The sequence below is a fragment of the Xiphophorus couchianus genome, chromosome 18 (assembly GCF_001444195.1).
Source record: "Xiphophorus couchianus chromosome 18, X_couchianus-1.0, whole genome shotgun sequence".
Lineage (NCBI taxonomy): Eukaryota > Metazoa > Chordata > Actinopteri > Cyprinodontiformes > Poeciliidae > Xiphophorus > Xiphophorus couchianus.
In genome coordinates this window covers 8,920,894-8,946,052 of record NC_040245.1, presented here as the reverse complement: position 1 = coordinate 8,946,052, position 25,159 = coordinate 8,920,894, and the positions used below count along the sequence as shown (strand labels likewise).

Here is a 25,159-nt window from a genome sequence, read left to right as displayed (position 1 = left end):
TGAAGCTCATGTGCTTCAGCTTTCAATATCTGTAAGATTTTGCAGATGCCTGTGGAGTGATTTCAGCAGAATGAAGTCCTTTGGATTTCTGGGTTAACTTTATTTGTAGTAATGATTATTTCATAGTAATTTAGTTCAATAAAGTAGGAAGGCCTGCACTGTCTGTCTTGATTCTCAAAAATTAAGCTTTGACAGAATATTGTTAAACTTCTAGGGATAGGCATTCATACATTAGCTTGGTATTTTTCACAGTTTTGAGTGTAATTCAGAGTGAATTATTGAGGAAGATTAAACGATTGAATACTGTACATCTTGAACAGATTTTTAACTTTTAGCTAATTTTTTTTTTTTTTTATTAAATCTTTATTCATTTCATTCAATACAAATTAAAAAAAAATTTAATACAAAGAAAAAAAATAAAATAATTTAAAAATGAAATGAAAGGTAGCAGAAAGAAGAAAATAATCTTATAATATCTGCCCCTTTTTCTCAACTATGGATCAAAACAACAAAAAACAAACAAACAAAACAAAAAAAAACAAACAAAAAAAAAAAAAAAAAAAAAACTAAAATTTTTTTGATTTGTCTTATGTGACAAAAAAAAGAAAACAAAGGAAGAACAAAGAAACAAGGTCAATCATCAATCTCAACTGAACAATACTATACTTTGACTTTATACTATTTCATACTTCTTCAAAAAAACAATCTTTAACATTCTTTTAAACATGTGTAATGATTTAACATTTTTAACATCGTTTTGCAGGTCGTTCCACAGTTTGACTCCTTGTATCGAAGTACATCGTTCTTTCAAACAAGTTCTGAATTTAGGTTTCTTAAAAATCTGTGTCCCCTTAAGGTTATAACCACTCTCTCTCTTTTCAAAATTTTTTTGGATGTTTAAGGGTAATGTTTTTAGGTGTGCCTTATACATAACCAACAAAATATTATAATCAACTAAATCATTGAATTTCAAAAACCTCAAATTACAAAATAATGTATTTGTTGGATATTTACCATGCTTTCGAGCAATAACTCTTATTGCCCTTTTTTGCAAAACAAAAACAGATTTTGTACTAGTATAACATGCCTTTCCCCATACCTCAACACAATAAACCAAGTGTGGAACAATTAGTGCATTATACAACATAAATAGTGCATGATCATTCAGAAAATCCCGTACTTTATAAAGCACTGCAATTGATTTTGCTAATTTTGTTCTTAAATAATTCAAATGGGATTTCCATGATAATTTCTCGTCAATGATCACACCCAAAAATTTCACCTCACTAACTCTACAAATCTCTACACCATCAACTTTAAATGGAGTGTTTACAGTTCTTTGTCTCCTTGTAAATAACATATAATTTGTTTTGTCCAAATTTAAATTTAATTTATTAAGTTTGAACCATTTATGTATTTGCATAAATTCTATTTTCATTTCTTTTAACATCCCTTTTATATCATTGCCCTGACAAAAAAAAGTGGTATCATCCGCAAATAGAATACATTTGAAAAACCCTGATACATTTACCAAATCATTTACATATAAGATGAACAACTTTGGTCCAAGTACTGAGCCCTGTGGAACTCCACATGTAATTTCACAAAATTCGGATCTAGTATCATGTACTTGTACAAACTGTTTTCTATTCTCCAGGTAGCTCGAAATCCACTGTAATGCCGGCCCTCTAATCCCATATTTAATAAGTTTAGCGCTTCGTTATCTTGTTGTATGAAGAATGTTGTGTACAGCTCAACCAAAATTTTTTTGTCACCAGCCACCACTTCATCTTAGAGTCTTCTTTTGAAATGAGGAAGGATATAGATTTGTTTTGACAGTTTGCTAATAAAGACTTCTAGACAGTCACCAAAAAGCACTGAAAAAGCTCACAACTCTCTTATATCCTGACAGAAATTGTATAAATGATTTGTAGAACTGTGAGCATACCACAACTGGCTAACCAATAGCCAATAACAATGCTAAAGTAGGCAGAAGCTTCAAAGCTTTCTATATCCACCTATTTTTCCACTCATTTTTAATGAGTCTGTCTGTTTTGCCAGTACCAAGCGGTTTGCACACATAAAGCGACATTCGCTGAGCTTGCTGGATTCTGTGATGAACTGAAAACATCGCTTATGGTGCTGCATCCAGTTCACTCAGAGCAAAAAAAGGAGCAAATTATATTTCCTGTGTTTAACCAACATTAGTATGTGACATAGTGAGGCAAGCAAGAGAAAAGAAGTGGAGAAGCTAATTTTCTTCTCTGCCCAGTCTGGAGCAGTCTGATTTATTCTGTTTCTATTGGCTTTCAGGGTGAATGTGTGCATGAATGGGTGAATGACTGAATGACCAAATGTAGTGTGAAGTGCTTTGGGGTCCTCTGAACCCCAAAGCACTGGCTTGTACTTGCACTATACAAGTACAAGCCATTTACCATTTACCATATGTGACTCAGCACACTGAAGTTCAACGTGTCTATTGTGGGCACACAAGTTATATCATTGTATTACAATACTGTATTAAGATTAAAAAAAATATGTACCCTCCTGATTTTTTAGCCTGTGTACTCTGTCTCATCTCAAGTGTCACTGTTCAATTACATATTTTAATACAAAAACAACATAATTCATGATTCTAACCAAAAAAGGAATGAGAGTCATCAATTAATCCGTCAGTTTAACAAAGAAACACATTTCTGTTGAGCTATCAGTATTTAATATTCTCTTTATTTTTCCTTGCGATCTGTCAGGTGGCAAACCCCCGTGTTCCTCAGCATCTGTAGCTACTTCTGCATTCTTATCTCCATGGACACTACAACAAATGTACCACAGTCCTTCAGTCCCTCAGGAACGTCCGCATGCACTGTCGCTCAACAGTGCTCAACTGACTACATATCAGATTCCCTACACTGTTTAGGTCTTTGCACACTTTCTCTAAACAAAAGAAAAAAGTTCCTACCTGTTACTGATGCAATTTATTTAACTTCCAATAATTTTCATAAAAGAAATCTGAGGTATTTTCAAGAATAGTTTATTACAGGAGGACTTATTAGAATTTCTTCCCCACATTAGACCAATTCTCCCAAATGTTAAATAATACACAAGACCTTAATTGTTAATTGATGTTAACTGATGGCCTCTGAAAGAATTTGGCAAGTTATTTCAGAGGTGTTCAGCATTTTGGGTGACTGCCAGCCATGTGTGTTTGAAGATTGTATGCACTTACACTGGTAGATGGCAGTGTTTGGAGTGGCATACGCTAAAACCAATCAAGATTGACGAGCTGCCCACCCGGCATGAAAGGGACACCAAGTGAGTTATGCACTGCAGGTAAGATATTAACTACTTACAACATTTTTAACAGGACCTCACTTGAAAAATCCTGGATAGTCCCTTTAAAGCAAATTTCGAAATGTTTCTCTACTGATGAATGCTAATGAAGCCCAATGATACAGAAACCACAGAACTGTTTAGAGATTATATTGGACACTGTTGTCCAAATGCCACAGGCATCTGCTCATTTCTGCTAAAAGCACATTAGCACATTAATTGGTATTTTTCCTCCATCTCTAAAGGTCTGATTTTCCTCCCCTGCCTTCTTATGGCACCAGCAATGTTTCAACTCAACTAATTAAATTCCCTCAGTAAATAAAAACTGATCGACTTCTCCAACACCCAGCTGCAAATGCCGCTTTGCCCAATGTCTCTGTACATTATCTGAAATTGATTGTGCTTTAAAAAAGCAATTACAATTTATTCTATTTGCTATCAGATAACGATTATGAGGTGCCAGAAAAGAGCTCTTTAGTGGTAAACCATGCATGGACCGGGAGCCAGGGGTAAAGGGGGGAGGCAGGAAAAGCAGGGGTGGGGATTATGCATTCAGATGAGCTGGAGTGTGAGGCTTGTGTGAAGGCCGTTAGTCAACGATGATGACTCCTGCCCCCCTGGGCAGGTGTGGGCGGGGCAGAGGGGACGGGGGACCTGGCTGCTTTGTTTGGACTCTTGGGACTGACATGGCGACTCTGCTGCTCATCAGTCACTGAGGAGGGAGCGTGGCTGCATCTGGGCGGCTAATGCCCTCGCTCCGTCACATCATTAGTGACAAAGCTTTAAGTTGCCATTCTGGTGCCTTCATTTAGCACAGGGGTTTACCAGGGACATAAGAGGAGATAAGACTGTAACCCGGGCTGAGAGCTTTTAGATGTTAATTTAAAGGAAGGCGCCTCAGGCCCTGTCTGACCCTGCTTCTCTGAGTGTTGACTTTAAGCAGAAAGCATAATCCTGATTTCATGCTCTCACTTTTAGTCTGCTGCTTCGCTTCTCACTATCAGCAGACATACACAACAAAACTTTCTGTCAAAATAATTTGAAATCTCCAGATGATGTGCACATAAGGTCTTGCTGAAGGACTCGGACTTTGAACCTTTGCATTTTTAGTCACATTTCAACCACAAAGTTGTGCAAGATTGTGAAGTGGAAGGAAACGGATGGAAAGTTTTCCACAATTGCTACCAACCCAAATCTGAAAAGTGTGGTGTGAATTTGAATTTAAACCACCTTAGTCGGATCCACTATAATGAAATTATGTACAACCAACAGTTTTCAGAATAATCTACTTTTACAAATAGAGCCTACATGTGTGAAATTTAGGGTGCTTCAGGTTGACCAGAGTATGTTTTCTCAGATAGTCCACATCAGTTGGGGAGGCGTGCAAGCTTTTTAATTCATATTTTGACAAATCAAGCAAACTGCCTGAAGACATGGCTCATTTATAAAGAGTCTGTTGACATACAGAGGGGGCTGCACAGTGGTGCAGTTGGTAGCAAAAGGAAGGGTTCAATTCCCGGCCTGGGGTCTTTCTGCATGGAGTTTGCATGTTCTCCCTGTGCATGCGTGGGTTGTCTCCGGGTACTCTGGCTTCCTCCCACAGTCCAGAAACATGACTGTCAGATTAATTGGTCTCTCTAAATTCTCCCTAGGTGTGAGTGTGTGTGTGTGTGCATGGTTGTTTGTCCTGTTTGTCTCTGTGTTGCCCTGCGACAAACTGGCGACCTGTCCAGTGTGTACCCTGCCTCTCGCCTGAAATGTCTTGCTGGAGATAGGCCCTAGCACGCCTCCTGACCCCACTAGGGACAAGGGTGTTAGAAAATGGATGGATGGATGGAATGGTTGGAAAACCAGAAGAGAAGTAAACAAACTATCTAGTGAACTAATAAGAGGAACTGAACCAAAGACAGTTATGCATATGATTTACAAACAATCGTAATGTGGAGACATTTTAATCTTATTTTAACTTCTGCACCTGTGCAAACATGTTAAAACCCTCTCACTTTCTACAGTTTGTCCTAGACTGTTGCATTTGTTTCGTATATAGCATTGTGCAGTAGCATGTAGTACAAAATATGGAGTCAACAGCGGATGGAGTCAACATTTTTCACTTACAGTCTTAGGAAAGTTGGGCATAGGCCCACCTGCTTTCAGCTACTTTGGGTACAAACACAATCAAAATATGCTTCTAAAACTGCTACACATTTTTATATACTATATAAAAATAAATTATTTATATTTCATTTAATAGCATGTAGTACATAAAATATGCTTTGTAAATTGGTTTTGGTACATTCTTAGTTCATATTAGCTGATGCATCAAGGTGTAGCTACCGCCTGACCTGGCTGAAATTTTTATTGAAAACACCAGAGCACCTGCTAAAAGTGCTTGGCATTTATTTAAATGCAGAGAATCTAGTGCAAAGTGGAGGTGCCTTCTCCTCACCCTAAAATATCATTATATATTTATGAATTGATTATTTAATTCAGGGGTTTGCGTGTGGCTCCAGAGACCAGTGTGGCTTGTTGCGCCCTACACTGTGGTTGTTAAAAAACCAAATAAGAAATGTTTTTAATTATAAAGGCAATTAGAAAGGGTGATATTAGCAGTTCTTCTGTGTGTTTATATGCACTACCAACATATAATAGCTACACCAAAATGTTCAAGGCTTGTAAAATTAACTATTTTTTTGCTTCAGACACTTTTATTTTTTATTTGCGCTACCAATTTTCTTTATTTTCCTCGTTCTGCAAAATTTGTTCTTGTTTATTTGTAAAACTTGGATCTTTTGTTTCATTCTGAAATCTGAAAATATTGTTTAATTTTCTTAGTTTTCAAAATAGAACATTCCATTTAGTACATATTTATAAAAGGCATCTTTTTTCACAGCTCTAGACAAATTTTATTGTATAGCAAAGGGGTTAAGTGGCTCTTTGAATGAAAAATGTTGCTGTCCTATGATTTAGCTTGTAGGGATTGTAAACTAATTTTGTTAAAGACAGTGGGCAGTTTCTGTCATCTAAGCTAAAATAAACATAATATTCTCAAGAAACTGTTGGGGTTTAAAATTGTTATTGATTTTTGCAGATTTTGTGTAATCCAGATCTATACAGCAAACATGTCCTGCAGTTTTCAGGGCTGTTCCAGTGTTGGAACACTTACTCATGAGAAAATGTTTCTTTGCCAATTATCTTTCCTATTTGATGAGAAATATTTGCATTGCTTTGTGTGTAAAGTCGCAGTGTTGAGGCAGAGGGGTCCAGAAAATACATTTAAACCTTTTTAGCATAAAAAATTTTAAAGACAACTTCCACTTTCAGAATGAGATGGATATTCAGTATTGGCTCACTATGTGTTTTTGACGGTACGAAATTATCGGGACAATGATAAGATGGTTATTTAAACTTCAGACGGCATGTGTGTGTGTGTTTGTGGCCTCGTATTTGATACATTATGAGACCCATTTTTCTAAAAAATATAATAGTTCTTATGGGGCCCCATAAGAAGAAGTGCTGTTTTGTGTTATGGGTTAAATTTGGGACTAAGGCGTGAATTGGGTTAAGATCAAGTTTACTGTTAGGCATGTACTGGTAATAGTTATGCTAAGGGTAAGTAATAGGGCTAGGCTATAGAAATGAATTAAAAATTAATAGAATTCAATGCAAAGTCCTTGTGAAGACAGAAAAACAGACTATGTGTGTGTATGTAGGCGTGTTCATGTGTAGCACTCAAAGTTTAAATGTTACCAGTATTTTAAGTGTTCTGTTCAAAAATAAGATAGGTTTAGTAACCTGTACATTATGAATTTTGAAGTAAACTCCTGGCAGCCACTAACAGTTGTGTTCATTAAAAAGGGAGATGCTGCTGTCAACTGGCATGGTTAGCTGGCCTCTCTGTTGGACATGTTACCAAAGGAAGCAGGATAACCAATTTAAAATGCCAAATACAAATTATTTTGGCTTTGTTTGAGGCCCTATCCACACAGAAAAGCTTTCTTTTTTTTCCAAAACAGGAATGTTTTTTGCACTGCATCCACACTGAAACAGTGTTTTATGGGATCCAAAAAGTTGACCAGGTGATTTGTGAGCTTTGTCAGATGGAAATGATAAAACACAAACAGCCAGGCAAAAGAAGAAGCCAACCACAAAGTTTCTGTAGAGATTTCTCTGAGTAGGTCTCTCGGTCGCAGCCCTTCCCAATGTGGCTGGTCTGCAGCTCCACGGTGACCCTCAACGAAGACAGCGGCTCACCACAGGTCTCAAGGTGCATCTTGGGAAACAGCTGCTTACTGCCTGTTCCTGGCTCATAGTCCACTCGTTTATTCCACCCTGAGAGAAGGAAGAAATGGAAGGAGAGAGTTGTAAATAAAACGGACGGTCTGCTCTTAAGTGGTAAATTATCAATAATCACAATGGTATGCTGTGCTTTTGCTATGGCACATTTTATGACTCCTCTTGATTTTAGAAGCCCGTCAGAAAACAAAACAAAACATGATGTTCAATTTTTCTTGTTTGTGGTTGTTTTGTTGTGACAAGTCAGTATCTTCCTAGGACAAAATAGCTGGCTTATGAAATTGTGCCTCTATTTTTGGATTGCAGTGCCTGTCTCAGCGGCAACAGTCATTACGCTGTCACTATCCTGTCAGATGTGAAGATATCATTCTGGTTTGGAAATTATTTTTCATCTTTGATGTCCAATCTTTTCCTCCAGTCTTTGTGGTGTGCATTTGTGTTCAGTCTCCAGCTTATACTGAAATTAACACCAGTTCTGTGTTAAAGGGAAAGGGACAAAATTCCAGCATTTTACCCACATCATTGAGCTAACTAACAAATATTGGAAAAATGCATGCAAACCTTTGAATTAGAGGAAGGTGAAAAAAAGATCTCTAAATAATTTAGTATTTTTGGTCATTCTAACTGACCTTAAACAGAATAAATTTTTTTGCAAGAGAAAATAAGTTTGTATTTTTTATTAAACGCATTGAAACACCCTTTATCACCTCCATGAGTTATATAATCACTGATGAAAGTTTTTCTTTACAATCCTTTCATTTGCAAATCAGAATATAAAATAAAAATAAAAAAAACTTTCAACTATTTAAAACCATTGGTGTTGCTTGTGGAAGTGAATGACTGCCAATTCACCAACCAGTATGAACAAAACATGTATGGAGCTTAAGGCAAACACATGGAGTCTAGATAAAAGCAGCAGGAGGGGATGAAACAAATTCTGTTGTTCAGCAGCCTGTTAAATCTGCCATGTTCGCTTCCTCACACAATCACCATGTCATGCTCAAACACATAGGAACACACTGCATCTGTTTTGTTACTGATTTACCTCCTCGAGTCTGCAACCGCAGTGGGCTGCTGCAGCACTGTTACGACGGGATTGTCTGTTATTGTGATAAAAATGTGCACACACCGTGGGGCATGCTTAACAAGAACAAAAAAACTAAAAAATAAGTGAAAAACAGACCAAAGGCATAAACAGGCTTTATTGATTTACTATGGTTACCTTTCTCTCCCACATATGTCTTTCTCGCCACAGTGGCAGTGTTGTTCTTGGATTTATGGCCCAGCTTCTCACCTTTAGATCACTTCTTTATGTGTCATCTCTTTCTGTAGTCTGCTCTGGGAATTCACAGCTCAAAGGTGGTCAGGTACCGAGAGTAACAATAGGGACGCTGCTAGTATGCCGTAGTGTGAAGAAGAAACATCAGGGCAACTGACCTTGGTTTAATGAGATACCAAAACGGATGCACCTAACACTTGCCATGTAACAAGTCAAATTATATTTTTGATTGTTTTCCATAAAATATCTGATTATTACATCAACAAGTATGTGTAACAGGCTTCTTCAACTAGGTTTACTCTTGTACGATTCAGGGAATTTTACAAACAAAAGTTTTGTGCGTAAGCTGGACTTTATTGCGGATTTGCTCCAACAGTGCACACATTTTTACATACAAATCAGATTTACATATAAACCACCATTACCATTTGGCTAAATGTATCTTAACCCCACACATTTGCAATTGTCCACAAGCTTCATGCATAGTTATGGCTGAATATTTTTGTCTATTCCAGAATAAAATAAAATAAATAATCGACAGACAAGACAAAAATATATAAAAATATATACAGGAATATGCCAATGGCTCCAATAGCTTAGCCTACATATTGGTAAGGAGGGTCATCCTCTCTGTTAATAGCAACCAATAAACAACAATTATTTTTATGTTTGCCATCAACATAAGATGAGGTAAAAATGCTTAAAAAGTTCATGTTCTGAGTGGCACCAGTCATTTAAATGTTGCCCCTAAATTGTGTTTTTACACTTAGCTTAGCTCAGTATAATAACTTAAAAAGTGGTTAAAAACAGTTTTAAAAATTGCCTTTACCAGTGTTGAATAAGTACTTAAAGGAAATGTCTTTAAGCTAATCCACTGTGCAATATTAATCCCTAAATTAAAAGGAAAATAAAAAGATTAGATTAAAAAGCATGGTTTTGCTATAGTTTTCTGCCCTATATATACGTGTGTATATATATATATATATATATATAAAATATATATATATTTTTTGCTGTTTCATACTGGGACTGGGACTGCATCATTAAGCAGTTTCAAGATGGAGTAAGGGCATAGCAGGTTATTTAGCAATAACTTACTCGCCAGAAAACAGAGAAATGACCTGTCTGTGACTCGGCTTTAACTCAATATGGGGCCGACTTTACATCGTGAGAAATGGAGGAGAATGAGGCAGCACCTGGTTAAGGATTCATGGTGAGGAGTCGGTGAAGGTGGAAGGAAATATGAGCTGTAATGAGCTCAGGATGGAGGCTGCATATAGAAAGCCAAGAAAGGCTTGGGGTGCACTTGAACATGAATCATTTAAGGTTTCTGGGTTAGAGAGCAGTGGACAAACATGAGGTAAGGTCTGCAAAGATAGATAAAGATTATTTTATACCTGTTTGAGTGCCATTGTCATTACAGAGTTGGCTTATTATTAACAGCTAATTTAACTGTCTTGAATTATTCTTGAAAGTGATTTCTTATTATTGTTATAGGAACCTGAGATAAATACAAAGTTTGTCAAATGGTTTCTTGATGCAAGATTCTAATACCTTCATCACACTATTGTTCATCTACTGTATGTTTCATTAATTTATGGAAATATACTGCATATAGCACTTCATTATGGCTTTTCCAAGAATCTGATACTGCACTAGACATTTTTTGATCTCCAGCTAAATCAAGCGGCCACAAATGTTTTTTTGTGGTCCCTGTGTTTGGTGATGTCACACAAACATCACAAAACATAAGAAAACATAAAAAAAACTCTTTAGTTGTTTATAAATGAACAAAGCCATAAGCCAATCACATGCAAATTTGTAGGTTACCCCTAGGAAATACTGCTTGAGTTGAAATTAAAAACAATCGTTCATAAGAAAACATTTTTTAGAATTTTTTTTGTAACTTTCCTCAAAGTCAGAAGTTTACATATATTTGATTTAGCAAAAAGGAATAATTTTGGTAATTCAAACTAAGCTACAACAAGAAAAGCCTTATCTGATTTAACTTCAGGTAGTGAGAAAAATTTTTTGTCTTTTTTTTTATTCATGTATATAAATATCTGGTTTAAACTGTATGCAAAAGCCTGAGCCACAAGAGAGCAGAGAGCAGGCTATGTGAGAATTGTCAGAATTGAGCGCATGCCAGAGCACTATTGAGCAAGCGTTTGTGTAATTTAAATGCACACAAATCAAATTATTGTTTGTTCACATATATACGCTGAGATCACTCTCACTGCGTGCACAGATTGTTCATACTGATTGGCTGCTGCTTGCTCAACTTGGAGACACAAAAATCGCACCATACTGTATATTCCTACTCTGAAACCATCTCATGACAAATATTCACCTTCAGATTTTTCCAGAATTATGCTTATATAAACAGGGGATGGGTCCAAAACAAACCCGAAGGGCCAAGTTGTACGGTAGATTGCACTGATTTCCAGTGAGTTAGAAGTCAAATGATGAATTGTGTGCACAGGGTGTGATGTGAACTGCTATCCGATGCGTTGAAGACGTTAACTCAACATTAAGAGAACAAAGGAGCAACAGTCACGGTAGCATGGACAGCAGTGGATCAGCAGATGTTCTCCCACACTAAAGGGCACATCACTTTCTGAGGGACCAGAGTCAGTGAGTTAGAAAGCAAAACAATGTTTTCTGTCATAAGAAAGAAAAGGGAGAGGCATTTTCTGCACAAAGAAAAAAGCTATTTATTCTTTCACACAAAACAACCTTGTATCAGTGACTAACATTTAGCTGTGACATTTAACTTTAATAAAGGAGACATTGCTGTAATAAAAAAAAAATGATTTTTTTGCCAAGAAATCAGTGGGGAAAAATAAACTAATTTCCCTTAAACATATTTACTTTAAAACACTACTGTGTTTACCCTCCACCGAAGTGGAAGGTAAAACCAAGTCAAACAAAATGAACAAAAAAAACCATATTGAAGTTGGTATTAAAATGCAGAAACCTGTGGTAAGTTGTCATTATGCACTTGTAGAATTTTCTAACTTCCACCCTCACTGTATTAAACAGTGGTTTAATTATCTACTCACATTTTTTATATTAGTCAAAATTACATGCTTGTTTGCAAAAAAAAAAAGGGTAAAAATATGTAAATACTCTACTTTGTTCAACAGTAGTAAAATGAAGTTTGCTGTGTTGTCAAGGAATAATAGTGGAAGCCGTAACCTGAATCAAAGAACAAGACAGGAGCTCTGACTTTGAGCTGTCATGGATTTCTTTACCATGTCCTCTGACCGGAAAAATGTAGACACAAAGTCAAGTAACAGATCTTGAAGTGTCCATGTTGACCTGTTTCCTTGGATCAACCTTCCACATAACTCAGGTTCTTTGGTTCAAGTTTACTCTGCATCACCAAAATCAGAACCAAACATAGAGAAGCAGCATTCAGTTTCAATGCTCCAAAAATCTAGAAGAAATTTTCAGAAGACAGCAGAACAGCCGAAACACTGAGTTTCAAGACTATTCCTTGCTGTGAAATGTAACCCTGTGTGCTATGGTTAATCACATAAATTTGAAAGGCTTTGCAGTCAACACTCACTCATCTAGTCACAGATATTCTAGACTTACACAAGAAGGGCATCAATTTTAAAAAAAAGCTCCCTGGAACAGGTGGGATTCATTATCAATACAAGGCTACTCAACGGCTTTTGACCCTTTAATGTACGAGGAAAATTGGAATGAAAGTTTAATAATGACTCAGTCAGAAACTTGCATTGTAAATTGAAGGACAGTTACCACGCAAAAACTCTCAGATGAAAGGATGTGTGGTTATAAAAAGACAAATGAAAAAAAAATGTATTAAAAGTTTAAAAAAAGTCACAGGTTCAAATATCTCAAGAAAATCCATTCAGAAAAACTTTCCATGACATCCAAAAATCTTCTAACAGACATCCTGCAGCATCAAATAGAAAACCAAATGACACCAAAAATCCTAGCTGAAAAGGACTGAGTGAACATTAATGTTTTAATCTTTTGTATGAGTAAATATGCATGATTAACATGAAAAGGGGTTACAGAGAATTGTAAGAAACTGAGAACAGTCTCTGACTAGAATAAGATATGAGTTTCTGTCCGGATCCACTGCATGCCTTATATGGAGTTCCTTTCCATCTCTTCTGGCTGTAGGTCACTTTTACACATCTCCTTGGAGTTGTGGGAAGCTCCTCCATCAACGACTCCACCGCATGTTCAACCTTGACAGTGTCAGTCAAATCCCTTTCTGTGGCTTCTGCTTGAACTGAAATAGCTGCATCAAATGGTCTGAAGGACACCTTTGGATCCCAGGTCGGACTGCCTTGTCAGTTCGGACAGAGGGGTGACCTCACTTCTGTGTGTCTTTGTGTGTGGGAATTAACACAAGCATTTCAACCAATGTTTGTAATAAAATGGCCAGTGAATGTAGTCTCTGAGGAGGAAAATTAGCTCAACAATCTCATTCTCTAGTGAGTTCTTCCTTACACCAACTATTTTTTCACAAAGCAAAAACATATATGATCTTAAATTGATATTAAAGATATTGCGCATCTTGTCTAGCTTGTCACTTTGGGGGTACTGTGCTGTCAGCTGTGTAAACTTTCCTTCCAGTGCAAGGCATATTAAACATTTAAAAAGATCTCACATTTAAATGTTGATCTATTCTTTTTTAAAGATGTTTCATCAGTTGCTTTTAGACATTAATTTCTGTTCAACTCTTTCAATAAATTTAGCTAATTGAATTGACACAGTGTAAATTTACATTAAAATGTCTTAAATTGAAACAGGTAAAATGAACAAGACGTATAACATTCTGCCTTTAGTCATAAAAAGGGATTTGTTTTGATCGCTTATCTATAGAACTGTGATTCTTTTCATCCAGATCAACTGCTGATTTGTTTTTATGTGGTCTCTGAATTATTTAGTCCTATCCAAGTCTCTGAAGGAAGATGCTGATATCAGGAGAAACAGGTACGTTATGCGCAAAAAACAAACAAAATGCTACAAACAGCAGAAGTACAAATACTATAGAGACATACATCTAAAAGTAACGTAGGAAGTACTTTAAAAACGCAAATTTGAAGCATAGATGGCATACCACAGAGCTCTGAGCTACAGCTCAGCTCCCTTTAAAATTGTGTGGGTTTATTATGAAGCTATTAGGTCTCTATTGAGATGTGTGCATGAACACAGCACAGAACTCACATGGTGGGCCCAAGAGCTCTGCTCTTTGTAAATCTAAGACGAAGATGAGAGAGAGAAGCAGGGAAAAATGAAACAACCATGTGGAGTCATTTTATTATTGCAGGAGAACACAGTCCTCACTGGAGTTGTAATGGTACAAAAAATGTACTTTGTGTGTCTACCAGTTTTCTCAATACAGTTTTTGTTGAATCTTGCATATGGCAAAAGAGAAAGATCTATCATAGTTAGTTTTGAAGAATGGGTTGTGTTGAATGGAGGACTGAAACTAAAATGGTTGAAAACAAAAGCACATATGTAAATGGCCTAACAAAGAAATCAATGCACTTAAAAAAAAGAACTTTTCCTAAAATGTTATAATTTAATAGACCTTCATAATTGTTTTTTCAGTTTAGTCTTAGGACCTTGAAGCTCAAGGTATAAATTTTACTGTTTAATTTTTTTTTTCTTAATAGTGTAGTTATCAGCCCAGCTAAATCAATATATCAACTTATATCAAATGGCAATAGCACTTGTGGTTGAGAAAGCTTAAGCTTTAAAGCAAGAATCTTAGTTTGCATCTAGATTAGCTAGTGTAGCATTAGCGTTTCTGCTAACGCTAAATGTTCTTGGTAGCTGAGCTACAGCGTCCCAAGGCAGATGATGGCTATTAACAGCACAACTTGGTTGTGGTTATTAAAGAAAAGGCTTACATCATCAATTAGATTTGATTTAATTTCTGTTAAATTTTATGCATATCCACTAACAATGTTTGTTAAATTATAATAGTTTGTATCATACAGTACAAGCAGTACAAATTTGAAACATCTTCCTTCTTCAAAAAAAACAAACAAAAAAAACTTTGTTTCAAGATACTGACTCAAAGTGAAGCTGCACAGTAGAATGTAAATCTTGTGGAGTGCCCTGTACAAAGTGCTCTCACTTCTTTGCCTGCTTAAATTAGGGAAAGTGACAGATGTTCACATGAGAAAATACACAGGTGGATTTATGATGGCTGTGTTCCACATTGGGGAGCACCTGCTGCTGTTCATGCTGGTTGGTTCCCGTGGTAAACTGGAACACCACAGGGAACAGAACTCTCATTAATTTTATTAATTCAACTCGGGATGTTCCTGCTGTGGCGTGTTAAAAGTTCTGCTCTGAAAAAGGTCTGTAAGCTTGCAACTGAGTGCCTTAAATTGGGAAATGTGACTAATGCCATTGATAAAACATTATTTTTTGAACTTTAATAAATTATCTCATAAATATAACATAGTAAGACTTGCTTTTCTGGAAATTTGAACATTTTATTTATTTCTAAAACACCTTAAATATGTACCAAATCATGGTTGCTACTTCCCATGACATAATGTAGAAGTAAAGTATTATCATACCACAAATCAAAAGGTAAAAACCAGTCACATTATTAAAAAAAAATATGAGCAACTGCTTCTTGAAAGCCAATGGTGTCCTTGCATTTCAAAATACAAAATTCCAAATGCATGCTGTGTTCCTGTCATCACAATGTGAATACCTTCCCAAAACCCAAAAGAAGAGACTAAAACTTGTCTGCAAATTAGATTTAAGTTTCAAAAACAAAGAGGTGTCATGCTTTTTGACAAAAAAAATTATATAGTTACAGATATAATTAAATTAAATGTAGGAATACCACCAGTGGATCAGAGTTTGTTCACTGTTTGACCTATTTATCTCTACCGTTATCTCTAAAGACTAATTTTTAGTTAGCCACTCCCTCGGTCAATGCTACATCTGTACCATATATATACAAGTTTGTGCAAGAGTGGGATTTCAAATAAATCCGTAATTATAATACACTTATGATATATATATATATATATATATATATATATATATACTGTATATACATATGAAAACAAACAAAATAAAAACCTTATCAACTTTCCCAATTCCCATTAAAATGCTCGGCTTCTGAATCAAAGCAAATCAGTTTTTTACTTGGCTGTATGACAACAAAATTACATAAATAATCCAATTGACTAACACAAAACTCCCTAAAACATCTAAAAATACAAGATGGATAAAACAAATTAACTCCAATGGCATAAAGTGCACAATCTTAACAGCAGTTCAGGATTCGAACAACTTGAGGCTAAAAGTGTATTAGTGCGGTGGATAAGGACTGCTCAGATTTTACCTTTCATATATTTTATATGTTTTCCTTTCGGTCATTTTCAAAATGTCCTCAATTAGACTCCAGATCTATTCAAAACAGTTATAAACGTGACCATGAAGTTATGTAATCTTCAGCGTTCAAGAGCATAAAACTTTGGGTATGATAGGATTAAAGAAGGACAAAATCATGCCTCCAGTTAATTTTGATTTATTTTAACTGAGTAATTTGATATTATATGAGACTAATCCACATTGATCCAGCTTAACATAGCATAATTTCCCCAATAACACATGGGGTTTGTTTGATGGAAATAGCTCAAAAGGTTTCTGAAGGTGGAAACAGTCTTAAATGTTCTCACCTCTGTTCTTGCAACACTTTCTATACACACACTGCACTGACCCACTCAGCTCCTTTCACTATCTGTCTGCAGGGCCCTCTTGTTTGTCATATTGCAACAATGGTACCATGCTAAAACAGAAGTCACTCTGTAGCATGACGGGAGTATACAGTGAGGTAAGATGGTTTGTTTCAATTTCTTCAGAAAATGCTGTCTCTGAATAGCACATTTAATGATCTCTGTTGTGTTCCTGAACTCATTTATTATCCACTCTCTTTATTTATCATGAATGTGGCATGATTGTTGATGCTAAACGATGTGTGTTCAGGTTGTGACCTCCATGATGCTGCTATATTGAGTAATGACATATCTATTACAAAATTGGTACCAGGAAGGGGTACATTTCTTTTTATCTTATTTTGCAAATCGTTTTGGAAAATAAAGAGAATGGTCGGCAGATGTGACTGGAATACTGGTATGTTGGTTATCTCAGGGAATATTTTCTTGTGTGCACACAATTCAAACGCCCCGATTGTTTCAAAGCACATCTGCTCCTGTAGACACAAACTTTGAACTAAGGTGAGCTGCCATCATCCTCCTTAAACTTAAGGATGTTAAGTAGAGACAGAGTTTCATGGTGAGGAAGAGAAGATGGATAGAAGTGCTTAAGAAAATGATGCATCATCACACTTTCACACAGTTCCTCTTCTCTGGATGCTTTGGACGGATGTGTGCGTCAGTGTATCATCAGTTAGTTTTTGCAGACCTTTAAATGTGTATGTAGATGTGTGGAGGTCTGGCATGATGGTTGTGTGAGTATTGCAAGTGTATCTGTGTGGAGTCCATGTAAAAATGCTGACACCACATTTAAGTTCGGGGGTGTCATCATTACTCATCCCTACCATCGGTGGAGAGAGCCAATTTCGACTCTTCTCCTCTTTTCCCTCCTTTCCTCTGCACCTCATCCTCCTTCATCTCCCTCCACTTCAGAGTGCCATCTCTCTGATTTCTCCTGCTCCAAATTGCCCCTAAAACATTCATTCTAATGCTTTCATGCTCTCTGAGAGCCTTACAGCCCACTTTGTTTCCCTTCTTGAGTTCATTTAACCAGCTCTTCCTTGCTGAGCTGGAGGACTTGCAAAAGATTAAAAAAAGTAAGGCTTTGCTAGAAGGGGGTGCTAGAAGACAAACATTTTAAGCAAGATAATAGAATACATGAATTTTCTTTCGTGAAGGTACAATAACAGAAGATTTTATGTACCCACCTCATACAGTGCATGAATAAAATGATCATAAAGATGGCATAAAGTGGAGCTTGTGTACAATAACAAGTTTACCCATTACTGCTGTTGAGATATGTGTAGTTTATTGCAGAAGATCGACCGTCAATCAGCTTAACCATCAACATGTATTCCTTCTTTTTATTAAAACAGTAAGATGCCAAAAGACCAGTTTGGTAAGCAGCTGATCATAAGAATGTCTGTGGCTTAGTTTATTCTCCCCTTCCCCTCCCATTTCACTTTGTCAGTCTATTTTACTTTGTAGATTAGTTTTTAATTATTAATGAAGAAACATTACAGGTTAATACAAGCCAAACATCCTGATCCTTTTTGATTTGGATTTTTGGATGTGTTATTTGCAAGACCAGAGTTTGCTTTTACTAGCCACTTTCAGATCAAATGGATCGGTGCTGCATGAACACATGAGGTGACAAAAACATTTTTATTACAATGTTGTCATTTTGTGAAGATAGTTAAGCCAAATGTCACAAAATAGCGCCACCCATCATTTGATAGAATTGCCTTCTGATTCATGACCGAAGAATATTGTTGCTTTTTTTGAGGAACAGATGTAGACGGATAAACTTTTCAATAAAAACATGCTAATGTTCAACTATCTACTTTCCTGTCTTTTTACCTCTTCAGTGTAGTTAATTTTAAGTTCTTTAGCTTAAGAACTAAAGTTCAAAAGCTGCCTAAAAATTATATGTAAACTTTCAGATATGAGTGCTGACAAACTTAAAAACAAAACAACTTACAAGTATTGAAAAACCAGAAATATTCAAAAGTTCTGTGTAAAAAAATTCATAATAAACAGAGTTTAGACATGAAATTAGTGTATTTAAACTTAACGGGGTGTCAGTTTTTACAGCGTTCTTGTCTTCTTTGCCCACACCCCTATAATAGTACACTAAACAGACTATTCCATGCGTTCTACACACTCTGTCTCCTCCAGGGGGTCCCGAGGGAACCCAAAGCTTTTTGGGATATACGCTGTGATCTTTGCAGCATATCTGCCTCAGGGTCTAATCTCTCCAGAATGAGGCGTTCCAGCCTATGGCTTTTTAGCTGCTATCCAAGCCTAAATGTGTACAAGACAGAGTCAGAATTCAACATAGTGGTGAAGGAAAAGGTAAAAGGATTTCACAGCTTGCTACTAGATTCACTGTTTTATCTCATCTGTTAATGGTAGACATTTTTTGGTTCCCCTTGTCATCACTCTGTGTGTTTTTAGCCAATATCCCCCTCTTTCTCTAAGTGCATTTGTAAGACTGAATGCTGAATGTTGTCTTGACACTGAATTGCCACAATAAAGAAAACAACAGTCTAAATAGGGAAGAGACAAGGACTTAGGCAAAACCTCAGAAAATGATTATTGGAAAAAATAAGTGCTGCCCAATTGTCCAAAAAAGGATGTACAAGGTTTTGACAGTTGGGGTATTTACTATTCCTCTGTTGGTGTTTTCGTTTGTTTTCCACAGTAAACAAAAGGTTGGCTTTTCTTTTATATTTACAGAGTGAGATAATACAATTCATTATTAATTTCTTTTGGCTTTTCATACATATTTAAAAGGGGAGCCAATAACGTAACTATGACTACAGTATATGGTGTTTGCTTCTAGATCAAAATAAATCATCTTTATCAATACAACTTTATCACATTACCCGCAAAGCAGAATCAAGTCTATGATGTAGCAAGGCTGGATGTCTGATTTGAGAATTTAATTCAAAAATCTCTATTTAGTACAAATTCCTACATTGGACATACTTAAAAATGTATGAGGCCAGTTTTATGGTCTTCTGATTGATGATTTTACTGATCAACAAACTGTTTACAAGAGTTGAAACCAAAAGAATCAGTTTGATCATAAAGTCGTTTTGATTCTCAGAAACTTAACTTGAACTTTACAGTTTTCTGTAGGTCATCATTTCATATACTTTCCTAAAGCTTTGCATGAGGCCATTTATTTTCAGAATGTGGTCTATTAATTGGTGGGACTAGCTTTTAAACTTAATTAATGATAACTAAAGGAGTTACAGCCCAAAACGTAGCTTGGCCTGTAACTCATTAGTTAAGATACCACAGGTTAACTGTGATGTCTTAATTAACCACGTCTTTACAATGTGCTCCTCTCCTATTTTCAATCTAACTCTAATAAGGCTATGCTACAATTAAAAAACACTTCCAAATGTAATCTAATTATAAAGTAGTGGAACAAATAGAGGTCATCAAAGGCTTAATTTGGAAGAGAATTCTACTCTTGTTTGTTGTGGCATTTAGCAGTAAATATGCCAGCCTATTAGGGTGTCAACTGGGTGAGTATTTTCACAAAAAAATAATAAAAATATTTTGAATAAATTATGAAGTTTGTCCTGACAACAGAGTCTAGGTTAGGGGTCTGCAAAAGTGCACAGAAGCAGCGTCACAAAAACAGCAGTTACATTTACCGAATGTGAAACCCTTTAAGAGAAATAAACAGGCTATTCGTTTTATTACCAAGCATCTTTACAACTAAGAAAAAAATGTCCTTGTGTTCTTTGCTCGGTTTGTTTTTTTTTCTCTGCCAGTCTTGGATATGAGCTTTTACCAGTATTGCATTAGTCAAAGGATTTGTTGTACTGATGGATAACAACATATACAATGCTTAGATGTAACTAAAGATTCCATGTTGTAGTCCTCAACAAGCAGAACTTGTGTAGCTGATGCAGACAAGGGATCACTTTTTTAATGACATGTAACTTATGTTTGAAATATCATCTCTTCCAAAGCTGCTAAATGGAATATATCTGTTGTCCTAGCTACAGACTATATGCATTTGTACCAAAGATCCAAGAAGAATACTATATATGCTGCTATAAGTAGACTGCAGAGATTTTATTCAACACCCTCATTAGGGCCTTGAGGTCCCATGATCAAGATCTGTGATTGCCTCCATACAAAACTAAAAACTAAAGGAGACAGAGATTGTTCTTCTGCGGCTACAAAACTTTGGAACTCCCTTCCTCCAACTCTCAGATCAGTGGACTCAGTGGCTTCCCTTAAAGGAAAGGAAAACATATCTTTTTAAAACAGTTTTTGCTTAAATTTGTTGTGTGTATTTGCTATTTTGTTTGTTGAACCACTTTGTGATTTTTATCTTGAAAGGTGCCATATAAATAAAGTTTAACTTATTTTAAGGTCTTTTGTATGCAGGTGTTCCAATGGACAGCTCTCAAAGCTGCTGGTTTCAACATTAACATATGAGAGCATAATAAAACAAAATAAAAGAAATAAAAGTAGCCTGACTTCTCTACTATTGTTAATACAGAATGTAGAAGTATGTCATAAATTAACAATATGCTGGAATCAAGACTTTGCTTACAGTGATTGTGCTCAGTCTAAAAGTAAAATCAAAGATTTAGTAACATATAACATTTTCCATAACTTGTTTTCACTTTTAAAGTGCTGCCTTAATTGTTTTTGGGTGGTTTCACTAAAAGTTACAATGCCCTAAAAGCATCTTGTCACAGTTTGAGAGTTTGGTACGATTGTCATAAGATCACCAGTCACTATGAGACATCTTAAAAGGATGTGTTCAGACAAAGTTCGACAAACCTTCACAGCCATAAAGTGCTTTCTATTTTCTCTCTTTTCTTGGGTCTGTTTTTGATGTCAGTCACTCTCACAGTTAAACACCATACTTTAAAAAATTTTTCCCATTGAATGCAAACTTTTCTATATCCTACTACAAAGATCACATAGCAAACCCACAAAAATACATTTTATTGTTGTTTGAGGCTTTTAAATTTCATAAACTCTTAAACTAAAGAAATATTTTAAATGATGAATTACTTTATTTTGTTACTGGATTATTTTTGATAAAAATATGTCAGATGGAAAATAACAGAAAGGAAGAAAGAAAAGGAAACATAGAAAAGTGGGATCAGTCCCGCAAAGGTAAGCAAGATGCAAGACAGACATCCCTGCAAAAACGGATGGAGGAAGTAACGATTGTAGTAAGGGAAAACAAGCTAATAGCAGAGCGGGGATGAAAAGTGCTAAAACAGCATTCAGACTGAGATTAGAGTACAAGCCAGAGAGGAGGAAATGGGAAAGGGAAGTGCCAAGCCATTTATTTTTCTTCTCTCTTCATTCATTCCTCTACTTTTTCTTCTTATCGCAGATCGGGCTGCTGACTGCCAATACGCACACACACAGACACGCACACACCTTTGTACTTCTACCCATATTAAGACTTCCATTAATTTTAGTAAATGCATTCAAGCCTAACCCAGACATTTTCCCTAAACCTAACCAGTACTATTATTTTCCTAATTAATCATAGCCTAACCCGTACGCATGTACGTTTGCATGTGCCACATGCAAACATACACACACACCCAAGATTTGCTGGGGTATGCCAATTGGCGGCAGTTTTCAAGCATGCAGTACATCCACATCCAAGTTTCCCATGATGAGATCACACAAACGAGAATGTGAAAATATCGTAATAAATTAGAAAAACATTGCAAATACATAAATTGGCTTAAATAAAAACCAGAAGCAAGTCTGATAAATTGAGGGTTTTCTGCAGCTTCTGTCAGACTGCCCCAGAGCAGCTGGAGCTACAATCCAATAGCTTGCCATCATCAGTGTGTGAATGTGCCCATTGAGATTTCAATTTGAGATATAAAGGGTATTATAAATAAAATTGATTATTTTTATTATTATAAATTCAGTCATGAGAAGTCAGTCTGGACCAACTCAAAAGATTTTGATGCAGTTCCTTCACCTCCTTTATACTCCAATGCAATTCACACAGAAACAGCACCCTAAGTGGTTGTAGAAGTAGGAAATATGATTTGTGTTTGGTGTTGTCTAAAATATAGGTTCCCATTGGTTCTTTGACCTCTAATATAGTATGCTCTGTCATTGCTTTAGGTGTTAAAGTAAAGGTGTAAATCACAACTGACAAAACACAGGAGGGCTCACTTTGTTACATTTATAAGAAACGCTAACTGTTGTAGGAGCTGCCACACACTACTTGTTTGGTGGTAAAGGTTTAAGCTTCAGGTATAGCTGAGCTGTCAGATAGACAAGTCCTTCAGACGGAGGAGTGCTGTGTACCACTGTGCTAACACAGCACTGCGTGTTCAGATGTGAAGGATGAAAGGCAAATACCTACCTTTACATTTACAGTTTAATGCAACTTTCACCAATCTTCTTACTAGGCATGGATCAGCTTGCAAATAAAATGTATAACCCAGTTTTTAAAAGTTGCAGTTTCAATGCAGATACCATTGAAACTGCTTTACATTTAGATACAGTTAAGGTGGCTTTATAATGAATATTTGTTATGATGCTCAGAGACAGCGTTAACGATTGCCTTTTCATAGAGAACCTTTGCTGTGAGTCTGCGGTCACTTGTGTATGATAATCAAAGATTGGAAATTTCCCGAAACAGTTCCTCTTTTAAAAAAGAAAAGTCAAAAGAAAAGTCACATAAGGAGGCCTTAGTCCTCCACATGGCTGTCGCAGGTTCGATTCCCAGCCTGGTGGCCTTTGCCACATATCTTCCTCCTTCCCTCATTACACACCGTTTTGTCAATTCACTATCAAATAAAGGCCAATAGAGCCAATAAAACAAACAAAAAAAGGCAACATTAAATGTTTCAATTCGTAAAGAAATGAATCATAGAGTCGTATGCCATTTGGTTTTTAAAAAGGAGCATTGGCCATTACTTTTTAAGGTAATACTGTTTTGAAACATTTACATGCTCTGAGAGTTACAATGTCTGCTGGCATAATAAATAGCCACTAGTTGACTCCCAGGCATTTATTTTTTAAAGAGTACTGTCGAAACATTCATTCTGCTTTTGTGTATCTGGCATTTATACAAGATGTGCCCGGACAACCTCCAAAGCCCGGGTCTGTTCAGATGGGCAAACCATTTTAGCGGCTTGTGTCCAGGATATTGTGCTTTGAGTTTTAATTGATAAGTTATGAACGTAGGTGACGAACATTGACTCTCACCTACAGTGCAATTGTCATACAGTGCAGCTGAGTGTTCTCTGTATGACTCAGCTCTCTCTACACCACGGCAGACCTCCAGACGACATCCCATTCAATCGATCCATCTCCCGCTAAATCCAAGAAGCCGCGTCTCACCCCACCACTTAACACTACAAAATATACCTTTGGACATATCACAAATCAACAACTTTCATAGAAGACAGGTTCAAAGTCATTTTATAGTTCCCCGTTTTATGAAATTACAGTCCTGACATGCGCTCCATGCATTTTTAATACGCAGTCACAGATACACTGCATGTAAAAAGGATGGACATTTTTCATACAGTTTATTTTTAGAATCATTTCTGCAGTGAACATTTATGCTACTATGCTATGCTACTCAATCAGCAGGTGCTGCAGCGGAAATACAAAACACTTAAATACAAAAATGACAGCCCCAGATGAATACTGTTATCTTTTTCCACGAACTTCATCTTTTGGGTTCAATGAAGCATTGCTAATACAATAATTAATAGAGTAATAGGCCCAAAAAACCAAAAGAAAATTGTTCTTTAAAAACAACCAGTGAAGACCATCGCCTATTGTCAATAAATGCGACCAAACGCCCAACTTTAATAAATGATGCTGTCAAAAGCTGAACAGAATCTAGTCAAAATCTGTAGCAACCTACCCTGAAACAAAAAAGGGCGGCTGCTGAATATATTTTCATGGACCAGATTCTTGTTCACATTGGTAAAAATCCTGTTATGCAATCACCTGCTCAACAGAATCCAATTTGCATACTCAAATTAAAGGATATTAGCACTGTTTACAGTTTGCAGTGCTGAAGCAAAACTGTCTAAATAGCTGCTGAATTCCCTATATCTCAGTGGTTCTATGCTTATCAAGACAATGAAAATTCATAATGTTATTGATTGTGTTTTTCAAATCTTAAGTATGGAGTTACACTGAGTTCTGGACTAAGTCCTTCTGTTTCTTGGGGACAAGAGGTGTAACAGTTGGTGTTTCCCTCCAAAGTATTGTCAGCTCTCCTAATCCTATACTATAGAATAAGAAATTACTTCAAAGGTATAATTGCAAATCATTTTATATTTTAACATATGAAGTAAAAATAAATTAATTGCTATTTAAAAAAAAGCATTAATCACTCAAGAGTCTTGAAATTATATGTCTTTTCTATCGTAGCTCTAAGGGCACTAGTGGTCTTTATTTCACAGTGGATTGACAGGAAAGTGGGTTGTTAGAGAGGGGAAAGACAAATGTCAAAGGTCAATGGGGAGGGACT

General features: G+C 36.2%; 1 protein-coding gene across 2 annotated transcripts in view; it reads right to left on the bottom strand.

The window, feature by feature from the left end:
- LOC114133258 (calsyntenin-2) overlaps positions 1-25,159 on the bottom strand; it is a 285,154-nt gene that overhangs the window by 60,122 nt on the left and 199,873 nt on the right. For both annotated transcript variants that reach the window (XM_027999001.1, XM_027999002.1), the window contains one exon: positions 7,474-7,659. In XM_027999001.1, coding sequence (XP_027854802.1) covers positions 7,474-7,659 — 186 coding nt within the window. The remainder of the gene's footprint in view (positions 1-7,473; positions 7,660-25,159) is intronic.